Here is a 20,114-nt window from a genome sequence, read left to right on the forward strand (position 1 = left end):
AAATAAAAAAATAATGCGCGTTATACGGTGGAGGGAGCACTGCGTGGAGGGAGCCTAACCGACTCTACAGATTTTCACTAAAGTTGTTCTCTCTCTCTCTCTCTCTCTCTCTCTCTCTCTCTCTCTCTCTCTCTCTCTATCTATCTATCTATCTATCTATCTCTCTCTATCTCTATCTCTCTCTTTCTCTCTATCTCTCTCTCATACGGTACTTGTTGCAGTAGGGGCACTAGAGTGAAGATTCCTGTGCCTAATTCCCCGGTTTGGGGCACATAGCATTTGTCGCCGAATAAACTAGTTATACGCTTCAATGCAAACCGACGAAGTATAGTGTCAGATAGTCCACAAGTAGTCTACGTAATGAAACAATAAATCGCAACTGAAAACCGTTGTCTATAATAAGATGGCTTTAAAGCGCACATGTACCTCTTAATGAAATAGCACTTAACATTGAACAGATATTTTTTTTTAATACAAAGGCTACCAGTTTCCCAATAGCGTATGTGTGCCACCGGTTATCCGCTCCACAGCAGGCAATATCCCCACAGGTATCACAAATGCAATTGTTTTTATTATTTCAGTTACGTCACCGTAAACGTCTTTCCACAAGCCCGTCAGCGCTAACTCTAATAATATACACCAACGGGTGGATAAAGCATTTGCCATTCTATTGTTATAGCTATTTGTCGCCAGCCCTGAGGTCGCGCGACTGTCATTATGGCCGTGCCGGCGGCCTCTTGCACGTCAGTTCACAGGCCGTCTTCGTGAGGAACCGGTTGGCGCCGGTCAGGCACCGGTGCGATTCCAGCACGCGCCGCGTCAACCTGAAGCAGCGCCTCTCGACCTGGATGGATGGATGTAATGAGCGTCCCCTTTGGAACGGGGCGGTGGGTTGCGCCACCAAGCTCTTGCTATTATACTACTTAATGTGCTACCTTCACCGCAGACGAAGGCGCCTCTGCCGCGAAGAAGGGGAACTTCAGCTGCGCGCTGCCGCAGGGCGCACTCCGTGGAGCGGCGCAGGGCGGGTAGCGCGGGTTGGTGCAGTGGGCCGTGCATTGGCCGGCCGTGGGGAACACGGCACTGCCGTTGGCCGGGCATCCACCCCAGGGGAAGTTCCAGGCTAGGCACGCCCGGCCGTCGAACCACCACCAGCTGGTGCGGACATCCTGCCTGCAGAAGGGGAGAGCAATTCGCCAGGCGGGTCAGCGACGCGGTGAACTGCGCGTCAGCATAGAAGAAAGGGTTAGTCAGAAAAGGTTCGCGTCGCGGCAGCGCTACATAGCCCTAGATGAGAAAAACGAGGAGATAGAGGGCGTACTTCGTCCTGTATCCTCTCGCCTCAAATCTAGGTAGCGCAGCCACGCCACTTTTTTTGTGGGGAAGGCGTCAACCGGGCGCTTGCTTATGGAAGCGGCGGTTCCGTAAGGAATGAAGAAATATAAACAGTAATGCCGGTGTAGCACACGCGCTTTTGAAGAATATCTACAGTTAGCATTTCAGATTGATGCAGCTTCGCGGCCAGATATTCGTATCGTACAGTATGAGTTACTGAACCACGCCCCCTGCAATGCTCTGGTGGACTTCCCACATGCCCACCAAGTTCTTACGCTACCCGCCTAATGTCTATGGGCCTTACTGCGTGTTTTATTAAGAGAAGCAAAAGTAATCAGCAAAGCTATAAAAAGTGCTCTATAAATGGCTTGCGCCACGGAATCTGTAACCAGCCTTCGAACCTGCATGTCGCTGAGAATTTTGCAGTGCTTACAATGCCGGAGTGAAAACATCGAAGTGAACGCTGTTCTTTTCTCTCCACGCTCATTGCAAGCAGCCACTGAATGATGTATGCAACCAGATTCTTCACCTGACTTTAACGACGGTTGTTGTGACATAGTGATACGCCCACATATATAGCAGACCAACGTTTCAGCTTTACGACCCTTGTTTAGTGAAGCAGAAACTTGCTTTTGGTATCACTTGCGAACGCTTTAACATGTCTTTATTTCAGCGTTAGAGTGACCCGTTTCATTGGGCGACTTCAACTTGCTCGAGTAAATAATTATGGCCACAAAATGAATTTCTTTCATTCGACTATAAGGACATTGGTTTGGCCACGCTTATTAAAACTAAGAGCAAGGTAGTTAATAAAGATATCCTCAAGCAGCTTGCAACATGTCTTAGTGAGAGATACAGGCATCAAATTTGGCAGGACATTTTTAATTCTAATTTATCTATTGCTATGTTCCTTACATTTACCTGGTCTCACGGTAAATTAGAGAATGCAAGCGGTATTTGGCGAAATAATCTGAACTATTTGCTGCAGAATTCTGTGTACGTTTTAAGGCTATATTGTGGAATGTCATCGTAACCATGTTATTAAATTGAATATTAAGCAACAGATTGTAGCGTTTGTAACATTGAGATCACCGATAGTCACAGTATGTCCGATGTGATAAAACTGGGGGTACAATGCCGTTATCTACAGCATACAGTGTGTGTTTTTTTTTTAGTTCCATCAATTTCTTTAAAAGATGCCTGTGGCAGATAGCACAGTTCTAATTCTTTATCTAAATTGCTCGACCAGGTGGCCATTACTTCTACGAGAAATCAAAATAATTAATTAAGTGATTATCATATTTACGTAAATCAACGTTTTCATCATTAACATTACGGCCAATATTTCTATATATGAATTATAGTTGGCGAGTTCGCATGGCGTATTCACTTGAAACGAATTCTCAGAACTGCACCAGTTTCGAGGTATCATTTTCTAAAGTGTCCGACGAAAGGCATTGGTGTTCCAGTTACATTTGTGCTTCTATGAATAAAACAGCTGTTCTTTAAGGAAGTAACTGCAATGCCAATGCATTTCGTCGGACACTTTGAAAATTGATATCTCGGAACTGGTGCAGTCCTGAGGATCCTTTCCAAGTGAATACGCCTTGCAAACTCGCCGACTATAATTCGTAGATTGAAATAGGAGCCGTAATGTTAATAATCAGAAAGTTCATTAACGCAAGCATGCTAATCATTTAACTGTTTTGATTTCTCGTAGAAGTAATAGTCACCTGATCGAGTAATTTAGACAAAGAATTAGAACTGCGTTATGTGCCAAATGCAATTTATTTTTTAATTTGGTGCGACTTAAAAAAAACCCTGTATATGGGCTGAAGGAATCCACTGTGTTCTTTAGGTGTGCTTTTCCTCTGCAGACACTTGCATCTTATTGCTTTATACAAGAGGCTTGTAAGATTCTTACAAGGTGAATGTTGCAAAGGGAGATAGAAACTTAATATGATAGACCGTGGCCGAACAAGAAGCCAAAGGTTTTTTTTCGGCGACTGCTGATCACATTTGTTTTATTCTTGGCATTACCTGGAACCACTGAGCCTTCGAGACACGCAGTAGTTTATCGATCCTGGTTAGTTTCGGGGACGTGAGAGTATCGAGCGTTCACCTAAATACGAGGATTTTTACATTTGACCTTATCGGAAGGCAGCAACCGCGGCCGGCAATATAATTCAGTTCTAGGTTTTCAGTACAAGAACGCCATAACCAGTGAAAGGATCCGTCGCAGGAGTGAATCGAAGCTTGTTAGTAAGAAAAATGACAAGGGTCTTTTGCTGGTTTAGTTCTACTGTTTCTGAGACACTCCAGTTTGCTTTCAATAGAGACTTTAGGAAGCGGGTTATATAATTTAGGACGTTAATATTTAATAAAATAATGTTGAAAATAACAAGATTTCAGAAATCCAACGATGAAGTTTACAATTCTCTCTCTCTCTCTCGCCGATAAAAACAATATCAGTTCTATAAACTGCACCTAATAACACATGTAAAGCACAGAAAATTCATCTAATTTTTCACCATCCCAGTTAGACATCGAACTTGTTAGCAGAACTTTTACAAAACCCTCGTAAACGTAGGAACCATTTTACGCAACCGGCCAATTCATAACAAATTTGTCCTCTTCATATGCTCTAAAAAATTCTGTCGACAGGACTTCGATAGCTAATTTTGGTGCAGAGTTACCGATTTGTAAGCTTTGTGCGTCTATTTTTTAGGACTTATCAATTTTCGGCCATTAATCCATTCAAATTTTGGGGCCCTCAATCAAAATCTCGTTTCCTAAGTGACTAGAACGTAACTTTCTGCCTCAAATTGAGTAAAGTGTATTCAAATCAGCCTAGGGTATGTCTCGAAATGCATTTATGTCGGCATTGGAGTTCGTCCCAAACTAAAAGTTCCTCTTAAAGGTTAGCAAGAAATGAATTACGGCGTCCAAGACTAGACGTAGTATGACATCATTGTATTCCATTACGTGTTCCCCAAGCTAAAGTAGCAAGTAAACATTGTAGAATTATTGACATATTCCTCCTTGAACTCGCGGTCAGTTGGTACTTGCGCCGTCCGTACTGTTGAACATAACGAAAGTGCCCCGTGGTGCGCTGTACAAGTACTTCCGTTCACGTGTGCCTTCGGCCGGTGGCTCCTGTAGGATAAGGTTAATTTTTGTTTTATTTGTTCAAACGTGGCGCGTATTTTGAATTCATAGTTAAAGCACAGAGTTTGTGTCTCTAGTTTCCACAATAGTAGTGCAAACCTGTAGGGTCCTTTACTGACATAACTCTGTGGCATTTCGTTATTTCTTCTTTGCCGCTATAAGTTTAACGCGCCGTTTCTGATGGCATGACGGTGGTGGCCTGCCCGCATCTATGCAAGCACGAGAAAGGTTCTGTACCTCCTGCAGCCGAGCAGAAGCGTCTTGTCGAGGCAGGCCTCGCGCGGCGGCTGGGCGAGCACGCAGCTCCTCTCGCATTCGCGCCACGAGGCGAACCGGTTGGGGCCGCGGTTGCACAGCTGCGCCGGGTGGTCGTCGCCGGTCGCCAGGCAGGCGTTGATCGAGGCCCGGTAGACAAACTCGCGACGCGGCTCCCGGCAGTACGTGTAGAAGGCGACGCCGCATTCGGGCCTCGTCTGAAACAACGTGCAGTGCACGTGCGCCTCTCGCATACAGTCGAAACTCCGGTTATAACGAACTGGTTCTTGCGCCAGAAATGGCTCATTGTGTCGATGATCGATAAGAATATAGGAAATGGAGGGGCGTGTCTCTTGTTTAGTTACAGCGATACAAAGAAAATTGGCAGCTCATTGGAAATTACCTGTTTTCTTTCAATGAATTATACAGAACTGATAGAGAAATGCGGTCGGAGAAATGGCCACCGCGGTAGCTGAACTGGTATTGCACCGCGCGCCTGATGCGGAAGGTTCGCGTTCCGCTCTCATCTGCATTAAATTGTATTTTCGTCCCCTTCCATTCCCCCTTTTCCTTATTAGTTTTACATACCGAATTTAAAAAAGAAAACAAATAATTACCCATGTGCTTTTTCTCGCTTCATTGTCTGCTTTCTTCATTTCGATACATCAGGTAACTGGATATATCGATGAATTTCTATTGTATATTACTAATCATTGACGTTCAGTGCTATATTTATGCTTTTCCATGTATTGTATTTCCCCACTCCTGCGATAGCCCTTTTGGGCTGCAGTATGTTGAAATAAATAAATAAATACTAATGTATAACGATCTATACAAACTTTATGATGTGTTCGTTATATGGGATATAGAGCAAAGCTGCGCGACTGTGTTGACGCTCACCATGGCGACCCGACTCGCAGCAACACATGGTAGCAAACACAGATACCCGGTATTCTATCAGGTTGTGCTTCGCATGGCACCATACGCCATTAGGTTCGAGTATATTGTGAAGCACACTCGTTGTCAAAACGATGGAGGGAGGAAGCGCGGCAGCAGCAGTGAGCGAACTGATCTCCATGTTGTCTCTCGCGTCAACGCAAACTAAGCGGCGAGCGCACACCACACACAAAGCTACAAGCAGTCAGAGCACTGCCACCATCGCAGGTCGTATTCAAGATGGGAACTGCGCGGCCAAGCCATACGTAGCAGCCAGCGTCGTAGAATTCCTCCTCCCCTCGTTTCCTTGCGCATGGCAGAATACGGCGTGCTTCCTGACCGCTTTCCTTTATTGCGCGTCCAAGATTGAGCTACCATCGTCGGCTCACACTCGCACGCTTTCAGTCGCACATACAGCATACGGCACGCGGCGACGATGTTATCGCCCTTAGACTTTGCGCGGAACATCACGGCGACGCCGACTGCGACGATGACGGTAGGAATGCGCCTGGAGTGTCCAAATAATTGCTATCGCAATAAAAGCATGCGGTAAACAGTGTATATGCCACTGCAGGTGGTTTTATGGCGCCAATTGTAGGTGCTCTAGGTTAAATATACACATCCTTGTTGCTTTTCAAGCATTTACGGATCAAATCCCGGCCACGGCGGCCGCATTTCGATGGGGGCGAAATGCGAAAACACCCGTGTACTTAGATTTAGGTGCACGTTAAAGAACCTCAGGTGATCGAAATTTCCGGCGTCCTCCACTACGGTGTGCCTCATAATCAGAAAGTGGTTTTGGCATGTCAAACCCCATAATTTAATTGAATTGAATTTCAAGCATTTACTTTGTATGAATGTCATTAAATGAATTTTGCTTGTTGGATAACGTATGAAGTAAAATCCGCTGTACGCTAGTTCGTTATAATCAGATTTATATGTATTACTAAGAGCGCACGAATAGAGCATTGGGAAGCATATATAAATTTATATACTAAGTGCTTACAGCCAATGTATCTGCCCATATAAGTCCATACGTTAACAGACCTCACACATGGTCTGTTCACTTGTGCCATTAGACTGTTAATCTACATATTTGGTCAATGGCTGGAGTTAAGAGGAAGCTTTAGCTCGGGCCCAACTCCGACGCGGCCTATTCAAATACATGTAAAACGCAAAAACGTTTTTATGAGGTAACCCCTGGACCGATTTTAATGAAATTTGTTGCATTTGAAAGAGAAAGTTCAATTCTAGTGACTGTTGGAAGCGGAATTTCTATTTAGGGCTTGAATTTTCTTAAAATGATTTTCAAATATTTGACCGTTTGAAAAAAATAGAAGCACAATTTTTAAAAATTGATAGCTCTGTATCAAAAACAGATATCGCGGTTCTGTGAACGGCATCCATTAGATCATTGAAAGCGGACAAATTCGATACGTCATTTTACTTCTTACGTGAATTTGTTACGTTGTTTACAAGGGTTCTGCAAAAGCTGTATTTCCATGTTACTAAATTTTTTGAGATTCATGTGTGATATATCAATTTTGTCCGCTTTGGATGTACTATTAGATGCATTTCACAGAATTGTATTATAGTTTTTCTTTTAGGCGTTATGGAGTTGTAAACTTGACAGTTTGGTTTTTTGAAAATTTCGGATTTTCGCTAGTTTTTAATAAAAGATTGACGACCTAATTAAAAAACTCGAAACCAACAGTCACTAGACTTTAAGTTTTTTTTTTAAATGCAACAAACCTCGTCAAAACTGGTGCAGTGGTTGCCGAGAAAAACGAATTCTCTTTTTACATGTATTTAAATAGGAGCACCCGAGCTAAAGCTTCCTCTTAACGGTGCGTTATTGCACTTGCAAGCATGGGGCTCTGTAACATCAGGCTTGCTTAATACGAAAAAGGCTCCTGAGATTACATCACAGGACCTCACTTTACAAATATAAGTCACTTTATGAGCATTACCCATCAATGGGGCCAGTGATGTGTCTGCGTTTACGGGTGCATCGGGTATCACTTCAAGCCAAAAGACCTGCAGATTACTGACGTTACCCACCACATGCCCAACTTTCCCGAAGTTTCGTGAAAAACAATTTAATTATGCAGTCAACACGTAAACGTTCTAAAGACGAAACAATTTACTATGCAAGCGCCACGAGAAGACACCTGAACTAGATCAACGTGCCGCGATCGGGCTGGTTTTCCAAAGCGCCAAAAAGAGCACCCTCTCATTCATCGCTCGTCATGTTTACACTTACGGATCTCCGGAACGGTTGCTCCAGTGGATTCTCGGCAGTCACGAAGCTGGCGCTTGCGTTGCCGTATCCGACAGCCGGCTGCTCAACGGTCGAGTCCCCGTCGACTGGTTCGCTCGCAGTCGACGGCCCCTTCCAGGCGGCGTCAGTGACCGCCTCGTCAACGGGGACGCCAGGATCATGCCGTAGTGGGTACTCCGTATAAGGCACTCCAGGCAGCAGCGGTCTGGTGGCTGCCAACCCTGCAGCGAGAGCGGGTGCCAAGAGGGATCGAGTCACATGGCACACGAGGCCAAGTTGTCGAAATAGTTCCCAAAAGCGGACCACCAGCTGCTCGAAGACATACTTTGCAGGAAATTTGTTAGCCATTACGGAACTGGCGGTTTAGAAGGTGCACTTGAAGGGACAGTAAAGCGAAACACTAACTTTGTTTAGACTAATAAAGTATTCCTCGAAAACACTGTTCTTCATTCCGCGAAAAGCGGTTTGTTAGTAGAATAAATCAAGGCCAAGTTTTCATTTTTGTTCCACTGCGCGACACAACTACACCGCCAGGACGTCAGCGTGACGTTACAAATATCAGTGAATTTTCTGGAATTTACGGCGCTGTGGCCCCGTAACAATCCTCCAAACTTAACAAGTTCACTCTTTGGGCACTATATAATACAAAAATAGTCCTCATTAATGATAAACAGTTATCTAGACCTAGCCAGACACCATGAAAATCTGTGATGTCACGACAAGCTGTTGCGGGAACTCTGAGTCGGCGTTCCCACCCGTCTTCCATTCCAGTGGGTATTTTTTTGCTATTTGCTTATCGAGCCTCGTCTCCCTCTTTTACAATTCTTACTACAATAATTTACTAATAGGGTTCCACTTATCATTGTCTTTACTGTCCATTTAAGGCTATAGAAGTTCACTCATACGCATATCTACATTAGAGGGCGCGCCTACTATATACTGTTTCCAATAGAGCTGTCACTGTTTCCAATAGAGCTCAGTGCAGCATAGCGGACTGCTCAGGTCGACCCATATGCCCCCCTTTAATGTAAATGAAATCAATCTCTCTCTCTCTCTCTCTCTCTCTCTCTCTCTCTCTCTCTCTCTCTCTCTCTCTCTCTCTCTCTCTCGCTCGCTCGCTCTCTCTCTCTCTCTCTCTTTTATTTTTGTAATCACACGCAATCTTTTGCCGAATATATTAAGTTCGGTGGAAATTACCAAGGTACACGAAGTTTCACGAGAGGAAATTGTCGATAACTTGATATAATATTATACAAAATATAGAGTTGTAACCATCGTTACGCTCAGATTCCCTGTACAGGAGAAGAAAAGTACCCAGCTTTTGTAGCAGTGAGCGAAAGGCCGAAAATCCTTCGGTTGTTTCAGTAAAGGCTACCAACTGTAAATGTGTAAAAAGCACATTAAACACTTGAAAGATCCGTAACTGGCGATTTCCTTCACGTGTTTATTTGAAATAACATCGCGGCAGAGATGTGGCTGAACTGATATGGGCGCGTCATATTGACACGGGCGTAATAACTGATTTATTTTTAACAGGTCGGACAGCAAATGTCATAAGCTACTGCATTCTGTTACTGCTTCGAGCTGCAGTTTCTGCTCTTGCTTCAACGGTATCAACACACTGTGAAAGACTGAACTGAAATTGAGGCGGAAAGCGGATAGAAGAACGACATGGATGCCAGAGATAGAGTAATGCTGTCCTTCCTGGACAGTGGCCTCTTTGATGAGCATGTTTTCACATTTACATGCAGCGTACGTTACACTACCTTAAATAATGGCTATATTTCTCGGATTATGAAATCAAAATTTTGTGGGATCAAATTTGCGGGGACAATGTCGCCATGCTTTAACATTAGCTATAAGAAGCGCTCGTATAACGCCGTGCGTTAACGTGCTACCTCGAGCCGCCGTTAATGGCGTATCGGCTGTCAAATAGCGCTACGAAGATTATCAATGCCCAAAGCAAGCCGCTTCTGTGCCCGCGGTGAGGACCCAAGTGTCCGCTGCCCGTGGCACGCGGCAGCAGCTCACCAGCGACGGCGTCGCGTAGGCGGTGTTCGTCGGCACCTCCAGGTGCCGTGGTCGACTGGCGGTTCATGATGCCGACAGTGGTGGCCACCGCAGAGGCGACCAGCAGTGCGGACAAGAGTGCAGCGCCGACCATCAGCGGCAGCCGGCCTCCCATCCAGACGCCCGGGAGGTTCTCGTTGTGCTCGCCCGGCGGGAGGTCCGTCGCCGTGGCCACGTCGCGTCGCGCGCAGTCGACGGCGCAGCTACGAGCGTTCGAGGCCAGGGCCACCTTGCTGCTGACGCGCACTATACGGGGAGGCCTGCGACCACGCGTGAGCGAACGTGTTTCTGCATCCGCAGACATAAGGTTGACCAACGTACAGCAGCTCCTTTTCAATGACGAGCGGTTGTTTACGCGTCGCCGCATGTGAAGCTATATGAGGTTGCGATCTATTGCTAACGCTAAATCGGTGGCAACAAAATTTTTAGTCCTCGGGGGAAATTTAAAGCAGCCTTTTCGCCCGTTCGCTACACATCTAAAATAATGATATCTATTTTCCATGAGAGTGTCTGTGGGATCCGAGGAGATCTGATGAAAATAAATCCTATGTTTTCTACGGGAACCGCTCGGACGATAGTTTACTCACTATAGAAACATAGTGACTCTACACAAGGTTACTAATTTACGACTTGAATATTGGTGCCTTTCTGGCTTCCTATGTTGAAGATCGTGAGTCTGATTTTTCATGACACTGAATTAATGTGCCAATAGTAAGTCCGATTTCAACTCCAAAAACTCGCTTTTACTGCAAGCGCGCAGAATTTAAAACAGGTGCTCGACTAGTATACTACGAAAGAAAATGTATAGTGTTGCGGTATTATCGAGATGCAGAATAATGATAAAGTAACGCCAGTGGTTTGGTTACATGATGGTGCAAATTATGAAAAAGCTCCTTTTCAGTGTTTTTTTTTGCGAGCATTGCTACATGTCAAAAGAAACACTTCACAACGTAGTGTCAGAGTCAATGTAAACAGTCAGAGTAAAACTAAAAAAACCGATAAGGCTCGTTATCATGCAATTCAAACACGGTCCCTGTGTTCATCTACCATGTCACTTGTCGAACCACTTGTGCACCTGCGGGAAATTATTACACCCAGCTTAAACAAAATAAAGTCTGCGCCCATCAATCGACCCCTAATGAACCCCGAAATAAGAGGGCCCCTAACGTACAACACTCGGGCGCTGTCACTGCTGCTTGCACTGCTGGTACTTGTGCCACTGCTGGCGCTGCTGCTGAGAGTGGTGGAACTGTCGACGTTGCTGCTCAAGTCGCTGCCCACGGTGTACGCGAAGGCCGAGTGTCGGCAGCACCGCCACGGGCCTGACGGGGAGGCGATAAAGGGGAACGCCGACGACGACCCGGTAGTCCACAGCGTTGTCTCCGTGGTATGCTGCGTAGGTGAAAGAACAGAATGCCGAACGTTCCCGTTTTCTCATGCAGGTGCATCTTTTAAGGAAGCTGTATCCTATGGATCAATCACATCCTCGTGGTCTGGGCCGCTGTGATGTAACGATCCCTTTGGCTTGATTCTATACATTCGTTATCATACACCCTTCGCGGCCGGCTGATTCCTGTAACAGCAAAGAAGAGTGCCGCTCAGACTACTGGCCAAGCGCGAAAAAGAATAGTATTGGAATAGCAGGCGTTCACGCCCACCAGCGACCGCTTCCTCGAAGTGAACGACACGAATCTCAAAGGTTGTGCTCTTGCGGGTTGTAGAAGCCGCAAGCGATTGTATAGGAGCCGGAAATACGTCATAGCCGCGATGCTTTAGACGATACTTATGGAATTGTTACATAATAATGGCTCTCTTACAATCATATCCTAGCCATTGGAATATGCAGTAAGCAAGCCCGTAGAGTTTCCTACAAATTTATTAGAGACAACATTGTAGCACTATATCTGTATATACAAGGTGTTTCAGCAAATATTTTTAATTGCCCATGGCGGATATTACAATTTTAGTCAATGAGCTGGTCGGCTCGAAGAGGCGGACGTTACCTGCACAAATAATTGAAATGAATAATAGAATATTTAACAAAACTCACAAATGAAATTCATAACTAATTACCATGTGGCACATATTGCAGTTTACAATTTATAACGGGTGTGACTGCACTGCATATATAGTGTGGATGACGCCATTTGCGACATATGTGCCGTCAAATTTGCGGTAAAAATGCACTGTCGTTCCACTTACTTTCTTAACAAAATGTCACAACAAAATGTTATGCATTGAAGCACAAAACTGGAACGCCAATGCCAACGTTCGCAATCTTCGCAACGTTCGCGAATTAATATGTCGAAACTTTTGTCATCCTGTGAATTCGTTCCAAGCGAATGTCTAACACTCCTGCTGGAATTCGCCAATTACCACATTTATTTATTTTTATTTTTATTTGTAAAATACCTTAGAAGACCCCTACATGAATATTGAGTCAGGGGGGCATAGTATCAAGTACATACAATCTAGTAACAAAGATAATAAAATACACCAGCGAAGTGCACAGCCTAAAAGTCAGAGAAACATATTAGCTACATAAAGCTGCATATGAGTGCAATAAAAAGGAACTTTATAAGTTTCTAACAAACGTATAACAGTGCAAGAAAAAGGTAGAAAAATAACACAGAACAGTGAGTGTGATATTAATGGTGAACAAGGGTTAAGCGAGTTGAGTGAGTGCTTGAATTTTTCAGGGTCAGTATTCCGCGACTATGTTGTCGGGGTGGTTGTTCCAGAGCCGAACGGCAAGTTCGATTGCAGACGAATTAAACGCTTCGGTTTCACCATAGATGCGCGTGAAGCTATGATGATTGTGTAATCTGTGCGACGTGTGCGGTGATGTTTCTAGGTGCAGGGAACGTTTATCAGTGTGGTGGGCGTTTTTATGAAATGATGGCAAAAGGGCTATGTCGCGACGATTACACAGCAGCGGAAGTGAAAGGTGAATCTTTATTTGAGTTACGCTAGAACGGTAGTCATAATTCTGAGAAATGAAATGTGCGGCTCTCGGTGGGACGACCAGAGTGAAGCGGCGAACTCAAGTCGATGGCGAACAAACGTTTGAAATGCCAGTTTACGAATAAGGGGAAGTGAGTTCCGAAGGTTACGTCTCACCTAACCCAGTGATCGAGAAGCACTGGCACAGTAATGTGAAAAGTCCAAAAGAGGTTTGTTGAAAGATTTACGCATAGATATTTAAATCATGAGATCCGAGGTAATGGGATATTAATACAGTAGGAATAGCCCAAATTAGTGCGTTTGCGGGTGAAGGACATCACTTTACATTTTGATGAATTTAGAGTCATTAGCCAAGTGTCACACCAATCAATAATTTGGTTAAGATCAATTTGGAGGATCAGGTGGTCATCGGAGGTGTTAATAGAACGATAGATAATGCAGTCATCAGCAAAAATGCGCATGCACGATAAGTGGTTATTGGGTATCTCATTACTGTATCCTTGTGGTACACCGGAAGGAACATCTGAAAGGGGCGAGGAGAAGCTGTTAGCGAAAGTGAAGTGCTGCCTGTTAAAAAGAAAATTTCGAAGCCAGGATAGAGTTATTGAATCAAGTTTTAATGATGATAACTTCAAAAACAGGCGACAATGAGCGATGCGGTCAAAAGATTTTTAAAAATCCAGAAAGATGCTGTCAGTCTGAAGGTTTGAGTCCATGTTAAAGTGTAAATCTGTCGTAAATTCAAGCAGTTGCGTTTCGCACGACAAACCTCTCCTGAAACCATGTTAATTATGAAAAAAAAAAGTTGTTTGATTCTGGATGATGGTAAACATGAGATGCAATAATATGTTCCATCATTTTACAGCATATGTACGTTAGTAATATCGATCGGTAGTTTTCAGCCAAGTTTTTGTCAGCGTCGTCTTCAGGATGGGCATGACTTTGGCTGCTTTCCAATCTTGGGGTATCTGACCTGCAATTAAGTATTGATGAAAAATGCGAAATAACTTGCTAGATACTGAGACTGTTTTTTTAGTAATTTAGAATTAATATTGTCAATAACTACTGAAGACAATACTTTCCAGTTATTAATAAGCTGAACAACACCATCAACAGTAATGTTAATAGGTTCCATGTACCGGTAATCTAGGTCTGCAACAATGGGCTAATTAGTAACACTTTCTTTCGTGAATACGGATGAGAAAAATTTCTTAAAAACTTGAGCGCACTCACTGTTAGGAATAGGAATGTTGTTTTCGTTATTGTGTAACGAGATGTCACTAGTATTGCGTTCAGGAGATAAAATTTGCCAGAACTTTCTGGGATTAGATTTGAGTAGTGAAGGAAGGTCTTGGGGAAAATATTTATTTTTGGCTACACTGAGAGCGGAGCCGCAAAAACTTAAACAGTTAAGGTACCTTTCCCAAGCTGACGGGGTGCCGGTTCGTTTTGCAGTTCTGTATGAACGTTTCTTTTTGTTTCTGAGTAAGTGAAGGGACTTTGTGAACCACGGTTTATTTTTGTCTTCAGTTATTCTGATTGAATAGACTTGAAATAGAATTGAAGGACTTGAAAAATTATAGGCCGATCAGATTACTGTAAGTTGCCTAAAAACTATTTACTAAGGTAATCGCAAATAGAATCAGGAACACCTTAGACTTCTGTCAAGCAAAGGACCAGGCAGGATTCCGTAAAGGCTACTCAACAATAGACCATATTCACACTATCAATGAAGTGATAGAGAAATGTGCAGAATATAAGCAACCGTTGTATATAGCTTTCATTCATTACGAGAAAGCGTTTGATTCAGTCGAAACCTCAGCAGTCATGGAGGCATTACGGAATCAGGGTGTAGACGAGCCATATGTAAAAATACTGGAAGATATCTATAGCGGCTCCACAGCCACCGTAGTCCTCCATAAAGCAAGCAACAAAATCCCAATAAAGAAAGGCGTCAGGCAGGGAGATACGATATCTCCAATGCTATTCACAGCGTGTTTACAGGAGGTATTCAGAGACCTGGATTGGGAAGAGTTGGGGATAAAAGTTAATGGAGAATACCTTAGTAACTTGCGATTCGCTGATGATATTGCCTTGCTTAGTAACTGAGGGGACCAATTGCAATGCATGCTCACCGACCTGGAGAGGCAAAGCAGAAGAGTGGGTCTAAAAATTAATATGCAAAAACTAAAGTAATGCTTAACAGTCTCGGGAGAGAACAGCAATTTACAATAGGCAGCGAGGCACTGGAAGTGGTAAGGGAATACATCTACTTAGGGCAGGTAGTGACCACGCTTCCGGATCATGAGGCTGAAATAACCAGAAGAATAAGAATGGGCTGGGGTGCGCTTGTCAGGCATTCTAAAATCATGAACAGCAGGTTGCCACTGTCCCTCAAGAGAAAAGTGTATAACAGCTGTGTCTTACCAGTACTCACGTTTGGGGCAGAGACCTGGAGGCTGACGAAAAGAGTTCTGCTTAAATTAAGGACGACGCAACGAGCTATGAAAGAAGAATGATGGTTGTAACGTTAAGGGATAAGAAAAGCGCAGATTGGGTGAGGGAACAAACGCGAGTGAATGACATCTTAGTTCAGATCATGAAAAAGAAATGGGCATGGGCAGGACATGTAATGTGGAGGGAAAATAACCGAAGGTCATTAAGGGTTACGGACTGGATTCCAAGGGAAGGGAAGCGTAGCAGGGGGCGGCAGAAAGTTAGGTGGGCGGATGAGATAAAGAAGTTTGCAGGGACGACATGGCCACAATTAGTACATGACCGTGGTTGTTGGAGAAGTTGGAGAGGCCTTTGCCTTGCAGTGGGCGTAACCAGGCTGATGATGATGATAAGATGATGATAAGATGATGATGATGATGATTAAAGGAATGTTCTGCTCAACCAATGCGCATAACTTATCTCTGAACATGACCCAGTTACCATTAACAGACCTGGTGTGGAACGAAGGTAGAAATTGATGGTCAAGAACTGATTCTAGCTCAATGCTGATTACTTCATAATTTTCCTTGTAGTCACAAACTGTCTTTCTTGAGACATCTGTAAATGGCAATGGGATACTCATGGATACATTCAGTAATCTGTGGTCACTGAAACCATCCGGGCATGTTACTTGTTCTGTAGGTTCAGGGGCGTTAGTATAAGATCTAGGACGTTAGAGCCACTGGTAGGTTCTTTAATGATCTGGAACAGATTATAATCTAACGTTAGGCTAATGAATTCTGATGAAAAACTGCAGTATGACGACAAGTTTCTCATAACGTAATCTGCCATAACGTAACCAGTTAAAACTTAATCACTGATTTCTTTAATTGGTCGATTCTGCATTTCAGTTTTTTGTGCAAGTAATGTCCGCCTCTTCGAGTAGACCTGCTTATGGACTAGAATTGTACTATCCCGCAAAGGCAACTTTTAAATACTTTTGAAATTGTTCGCTAAAACACCCGGTATAAACAATTCTGGGTTTTCGCGTACCGAAACAACGCCATGATTATGAGGCATATCATAGTGGGGGTACTCCGTGTTAATTTTAACCACCTGTTTTACTTTAACGGGTACCCAATGGACGCTAAACGGGCGTTTTTGCATTTGACCCCCATCGACATCAAGCCGCCGAGGCTGTAATTCAATCTAGCACCCTCGGGCTTTGGAGTGCAACGTCAGAAGCACTACGCCACCACAGCGGATGGCACTAGAATTGTTCAGTTCACATGACAACTGCGAACAGCACGTAACTTTGCCTAATGTTCGTGCTTGCGGTTACAGACGTTCGCGTGATATCATTGCCATAGCAACTATTTGGACATTCCAGGCGCATTTCCGCCATCGTTGTCGGTGTTGGCTTCGCCGTGATGTTCCATATAAAGTTCAAGTGTGATAATATTGTTACCACGCGCTGTATGCTGAGTGTACGAGTGAAAGCGCGCGAGAGTGAGCCAAGTATGGTGGCTGGATCTCGCGCGCGCAGAGGAAAGTGGGCAGGAAGCGCGATGTCTTTCATCGCGGCGGAAGCACCGGGAACGGGGGGGGGGGGGGGGGGAAGGGTTCTATTCTGAAGGCAGCTGCATACACCGCGGCTTGTGCTACCTAGTAGGCAACGCCTACTAGCTAGCACAAGGCCAGTGCACTTCAATCTGTGACGCCATGCTACCTTGCCCTACTGCCATAGAATCTAATGTGGACGCCCCCGAGTAAGCAGCATTGATTTTAACGTCACCGTTTTCATCATGCCCGACTTGGCAATGAAAATTTCGGTCCAAGTAGCGTGAAGTCGTACACCAGAGGGCATAGGCCTCCTATCTAGGAGGCGTTGACTGAGTCCGACCACGTGAACCCTATCTTGATAGCAATCTGCGATGGCGACAGAGTCTAGGTGCGCCAAGGGCTGATAGCTTCGTGTACGTTATATTCTCGCCGCTTAGTTCGCGTTGAAGCAAGACGGAGCGTTAAGGTCAATTCGCTAGCTGCGGCTGCCACACTTCCTCACGCCAGCATTCTGACAACAAGTGTCCGCGGTCATCAAGTCAGATGTGTTCATGCTTGCGTGTGCGCGCGTGTCACCATGCTTGTTGATTTAGTTAGTAAACTTTACAAGTTTATACAGCAGATAAATGTACTATCCTTATTTCTTATAGCAGTCTAATAATTCACTATCTCAATTGATGCTTCGCCTTTCGGGCAAAACTGCGACTTTTCTGTCAAGTTTTATCTCTCTAGATTTCCAAAGATATTTTATTTCTAAATGTACGATAGCAATAAGGGTCTTAGCAAATGCAGGATCATCACGAATCGTTGCACCTACAGCGCAATATATTTCCAATATTTTTCCTTGGTGATATAATTTTCAAAGCGACTATACCTCATTAAAGGCAAATTTCATTTCTTTCTTTTTCATTTTATTACCTTAAAGACCCCTTGCGGGGCATTACATAAGCGGCGATTGGATAAGGGGCGAATGGACGATTTTAGGAAATTTTTGGTATACAATGGCAATCGGATCACGGCAATTAACCCTCAGGTACTAGTGCCGTGGTCGCCATGCAAAAGAAGTTTGACGCGCTTCATCCCGGTGATGAACTACACGAAGTACAAAATTTAGCGTTGAGGAATCGGAACAGGGTAGCCAAATTTTCAGAAACACTAGATCTTTTTTTTTTCGCACTCTTTGAAATGCCGCGTGTTTTCTGAGCACGAATCAGCAGCCCATTTTTGTGGGCACGAGATCTTTCTACCAAAACAAGTGAGATTTTTCAATATTCACGTCCCGACGTGGCACGGCCCCCTTATTACCTCTCAGCAGTATGTAGGCTTGTGCTGCTGAACATGTTCCGAACCAGCCGCGCCCAATTTTTACAACATTAGGTGGAGTATCAACGTTCGTCCTAAAGAGCCAAAAATTCGGGCAGAACTAATCTACAGTGATTAGTCAATTATGCCAACAGGCGAAATCGCGTCACGTATCAGGCGCTTACTGCAGCCAGGCTCCCCTGTGGCGCTGCCCTCTGCCGGCGCTGCAGCCGTGTAGTGCCGGCCCCGCGAAGGCTGAAAGGACAGCATGCCACAAAGGAGGCACGCGAAGCAAGACGCCAAATGAAGAAAAGAAAAAGTGATTATGCTGAGTACCTGGCAGGTGCTTATTGACTGAGTCCGTCATTTTTCTCGAGTTGTACTGGTTAACAAAGCGGCTTTTGCATCTAAAGATCAATTAGCCCAAGGAAAGAATTTATCAGCATTTTGCCTGTTATTTCACCAACCTCTAATGCGGAGAAGAATCATGTTCTCATTATTGAGTGTGCGGACTTAAAATATACTGCAGTATAATTATTCGCGTCAATTTAAGCACTATTCTGCCAAATTTTCTCTTGAATAATTATTAAAATGTAAGTAGGCTACGAGCAGTAAAAATTTTGACAGAAAACAGCATAATGATATGAAGTTGATATATTAGTATCGTAAAAATAAAAATTTCTGAACACTACGATACCATTATACTCATGCTAACGGAAAGAGGGTCAACTCGGAAAGAGGGTCAGCGATGTGGTTTAAAATACACAGTAGCTGTAGGGAATATACCATGCCTCGCTACTCGAGTACGGTTCGATGCCTCTGCTTACGGTTGGTCCTCTTTGTCCCACGTTCACGAATCCGGGGACCTGCTGCGACTTCCTCCGAGGCCTGTGGCTGCACGGGAGTCCATGCTGCTCGGTGTCGAGTGCAGTCGGGGCAGCAGGCTGTCGCCGAGACGCTAGCAGAGGAGGCGATGCCCTTAGCTGTCCCTCAGACTTGCAAGCACGACGCTTGGTCAACGGTGAACGCTGCCGCTCGCTCCTATCGCACGAAGAAGTCTTGCCCGGCCCAGCGATTGTCTGGCCAGACTCGACGCTGTACGTGAGCTGTGCCAGGGACACATCTTGCGCGGGCACGGTGGTGACGGCGGCTCGGGCGAAGCTGGCGCTCGGGGTGTCCTCTGCCGTATACGTAGTGCCGCTCCCCGTGCTGTATAAGGCTCCTGCCTGGCGCGTGGTCGTGGTGTTCGTGGGGACCCAGGGTTTCATTGTCGAGAGGCCCTCGGTCCTGCTGCGCTTCTCTTTCGTCTGGCACGAGCTCGGAATGCAAAAGCGTGCCGCGCGGCGCGTGGTTTTGATGATGAAGATGGCTCTCGCATTATGGCACGTGTCCACAACAAGGGGATTGCTCTAGAAACTGTTGGTACATTTAACGAAAAACAAATACATAATAGGTAATAAAAGCCATGCAGAAGCGAAACAGAAGAGATATCACGCGTAATTGCTCCAAGATTTCCAAAAAGAACAGAAAAGTAATGTCACAATATTGGAGCCATTTATTAGTGTTTCAAATAAAATGACACGTTCCGGGGGAAACTTCACTGCGGTTGAACCCAAGAGCCGAGACCCCAAAAGAAAGAATAATTGGGGAAGTTAAGAGAATCATTCGTATCGAGAATCGATGGCAGAATAAAATTTGCGGCAGAACTCATCTTAAGATGATTGTCCACGTTAATGCTATTAGCATCGAACCAAGGAGGAGGATGAAAAGGAAGGAAGGAAAAGTAGGCAGGTCGGACCAGACG

General features: G+C 44.7%; 1 protein-coding gene across 1 annotated transcript; it reads right to left on the minus strand.

Moving 5' to 3' along the window:
- Positions 1-537: 537 nt before the first annotated feature.
- On the minus strand, positions 538-19,706 carry LOC142584255 (uncharacterized). Its single transcript, XM_075694402.1, has 7 exons — positions 19,138-19,706; positions 11,217-11,437; positions 10,007-10,305; positions 7,958-8,196; positions 4,741-4,976; positions 936-1,173; positions 538-844 (listed from the first exon to the last, which is right to left on the minus strand). Exons 1-7 carry the CDS (start codon positions 19,576-19,578, stop codon positions 716-718), a joined length of 1,803 nt encoding a protein of 600 aa, XP_075550517.1. The 5' UTR covers positions 19,579-19,706; the 3' UTR covers positions 538-715.
- Between the last annotated feature and the right edge of the window lie 408 nt (positions 19,707-20,114).

The sequence above is a fragment of the Dermacentor variabilis genome, chromosome 6, assembly GCF_050947875.1.
Source record: "Dermacentor variabilis isolate Ectoservices chromosome 6, ASM5094787v1, whole genome shotgun sequence".
NCBI lineage: Eukaryota > Metazoa > Arthropoda > Arachnida > Ixodida > Ixodidae > Dermacentor > Dermacentor variabilis.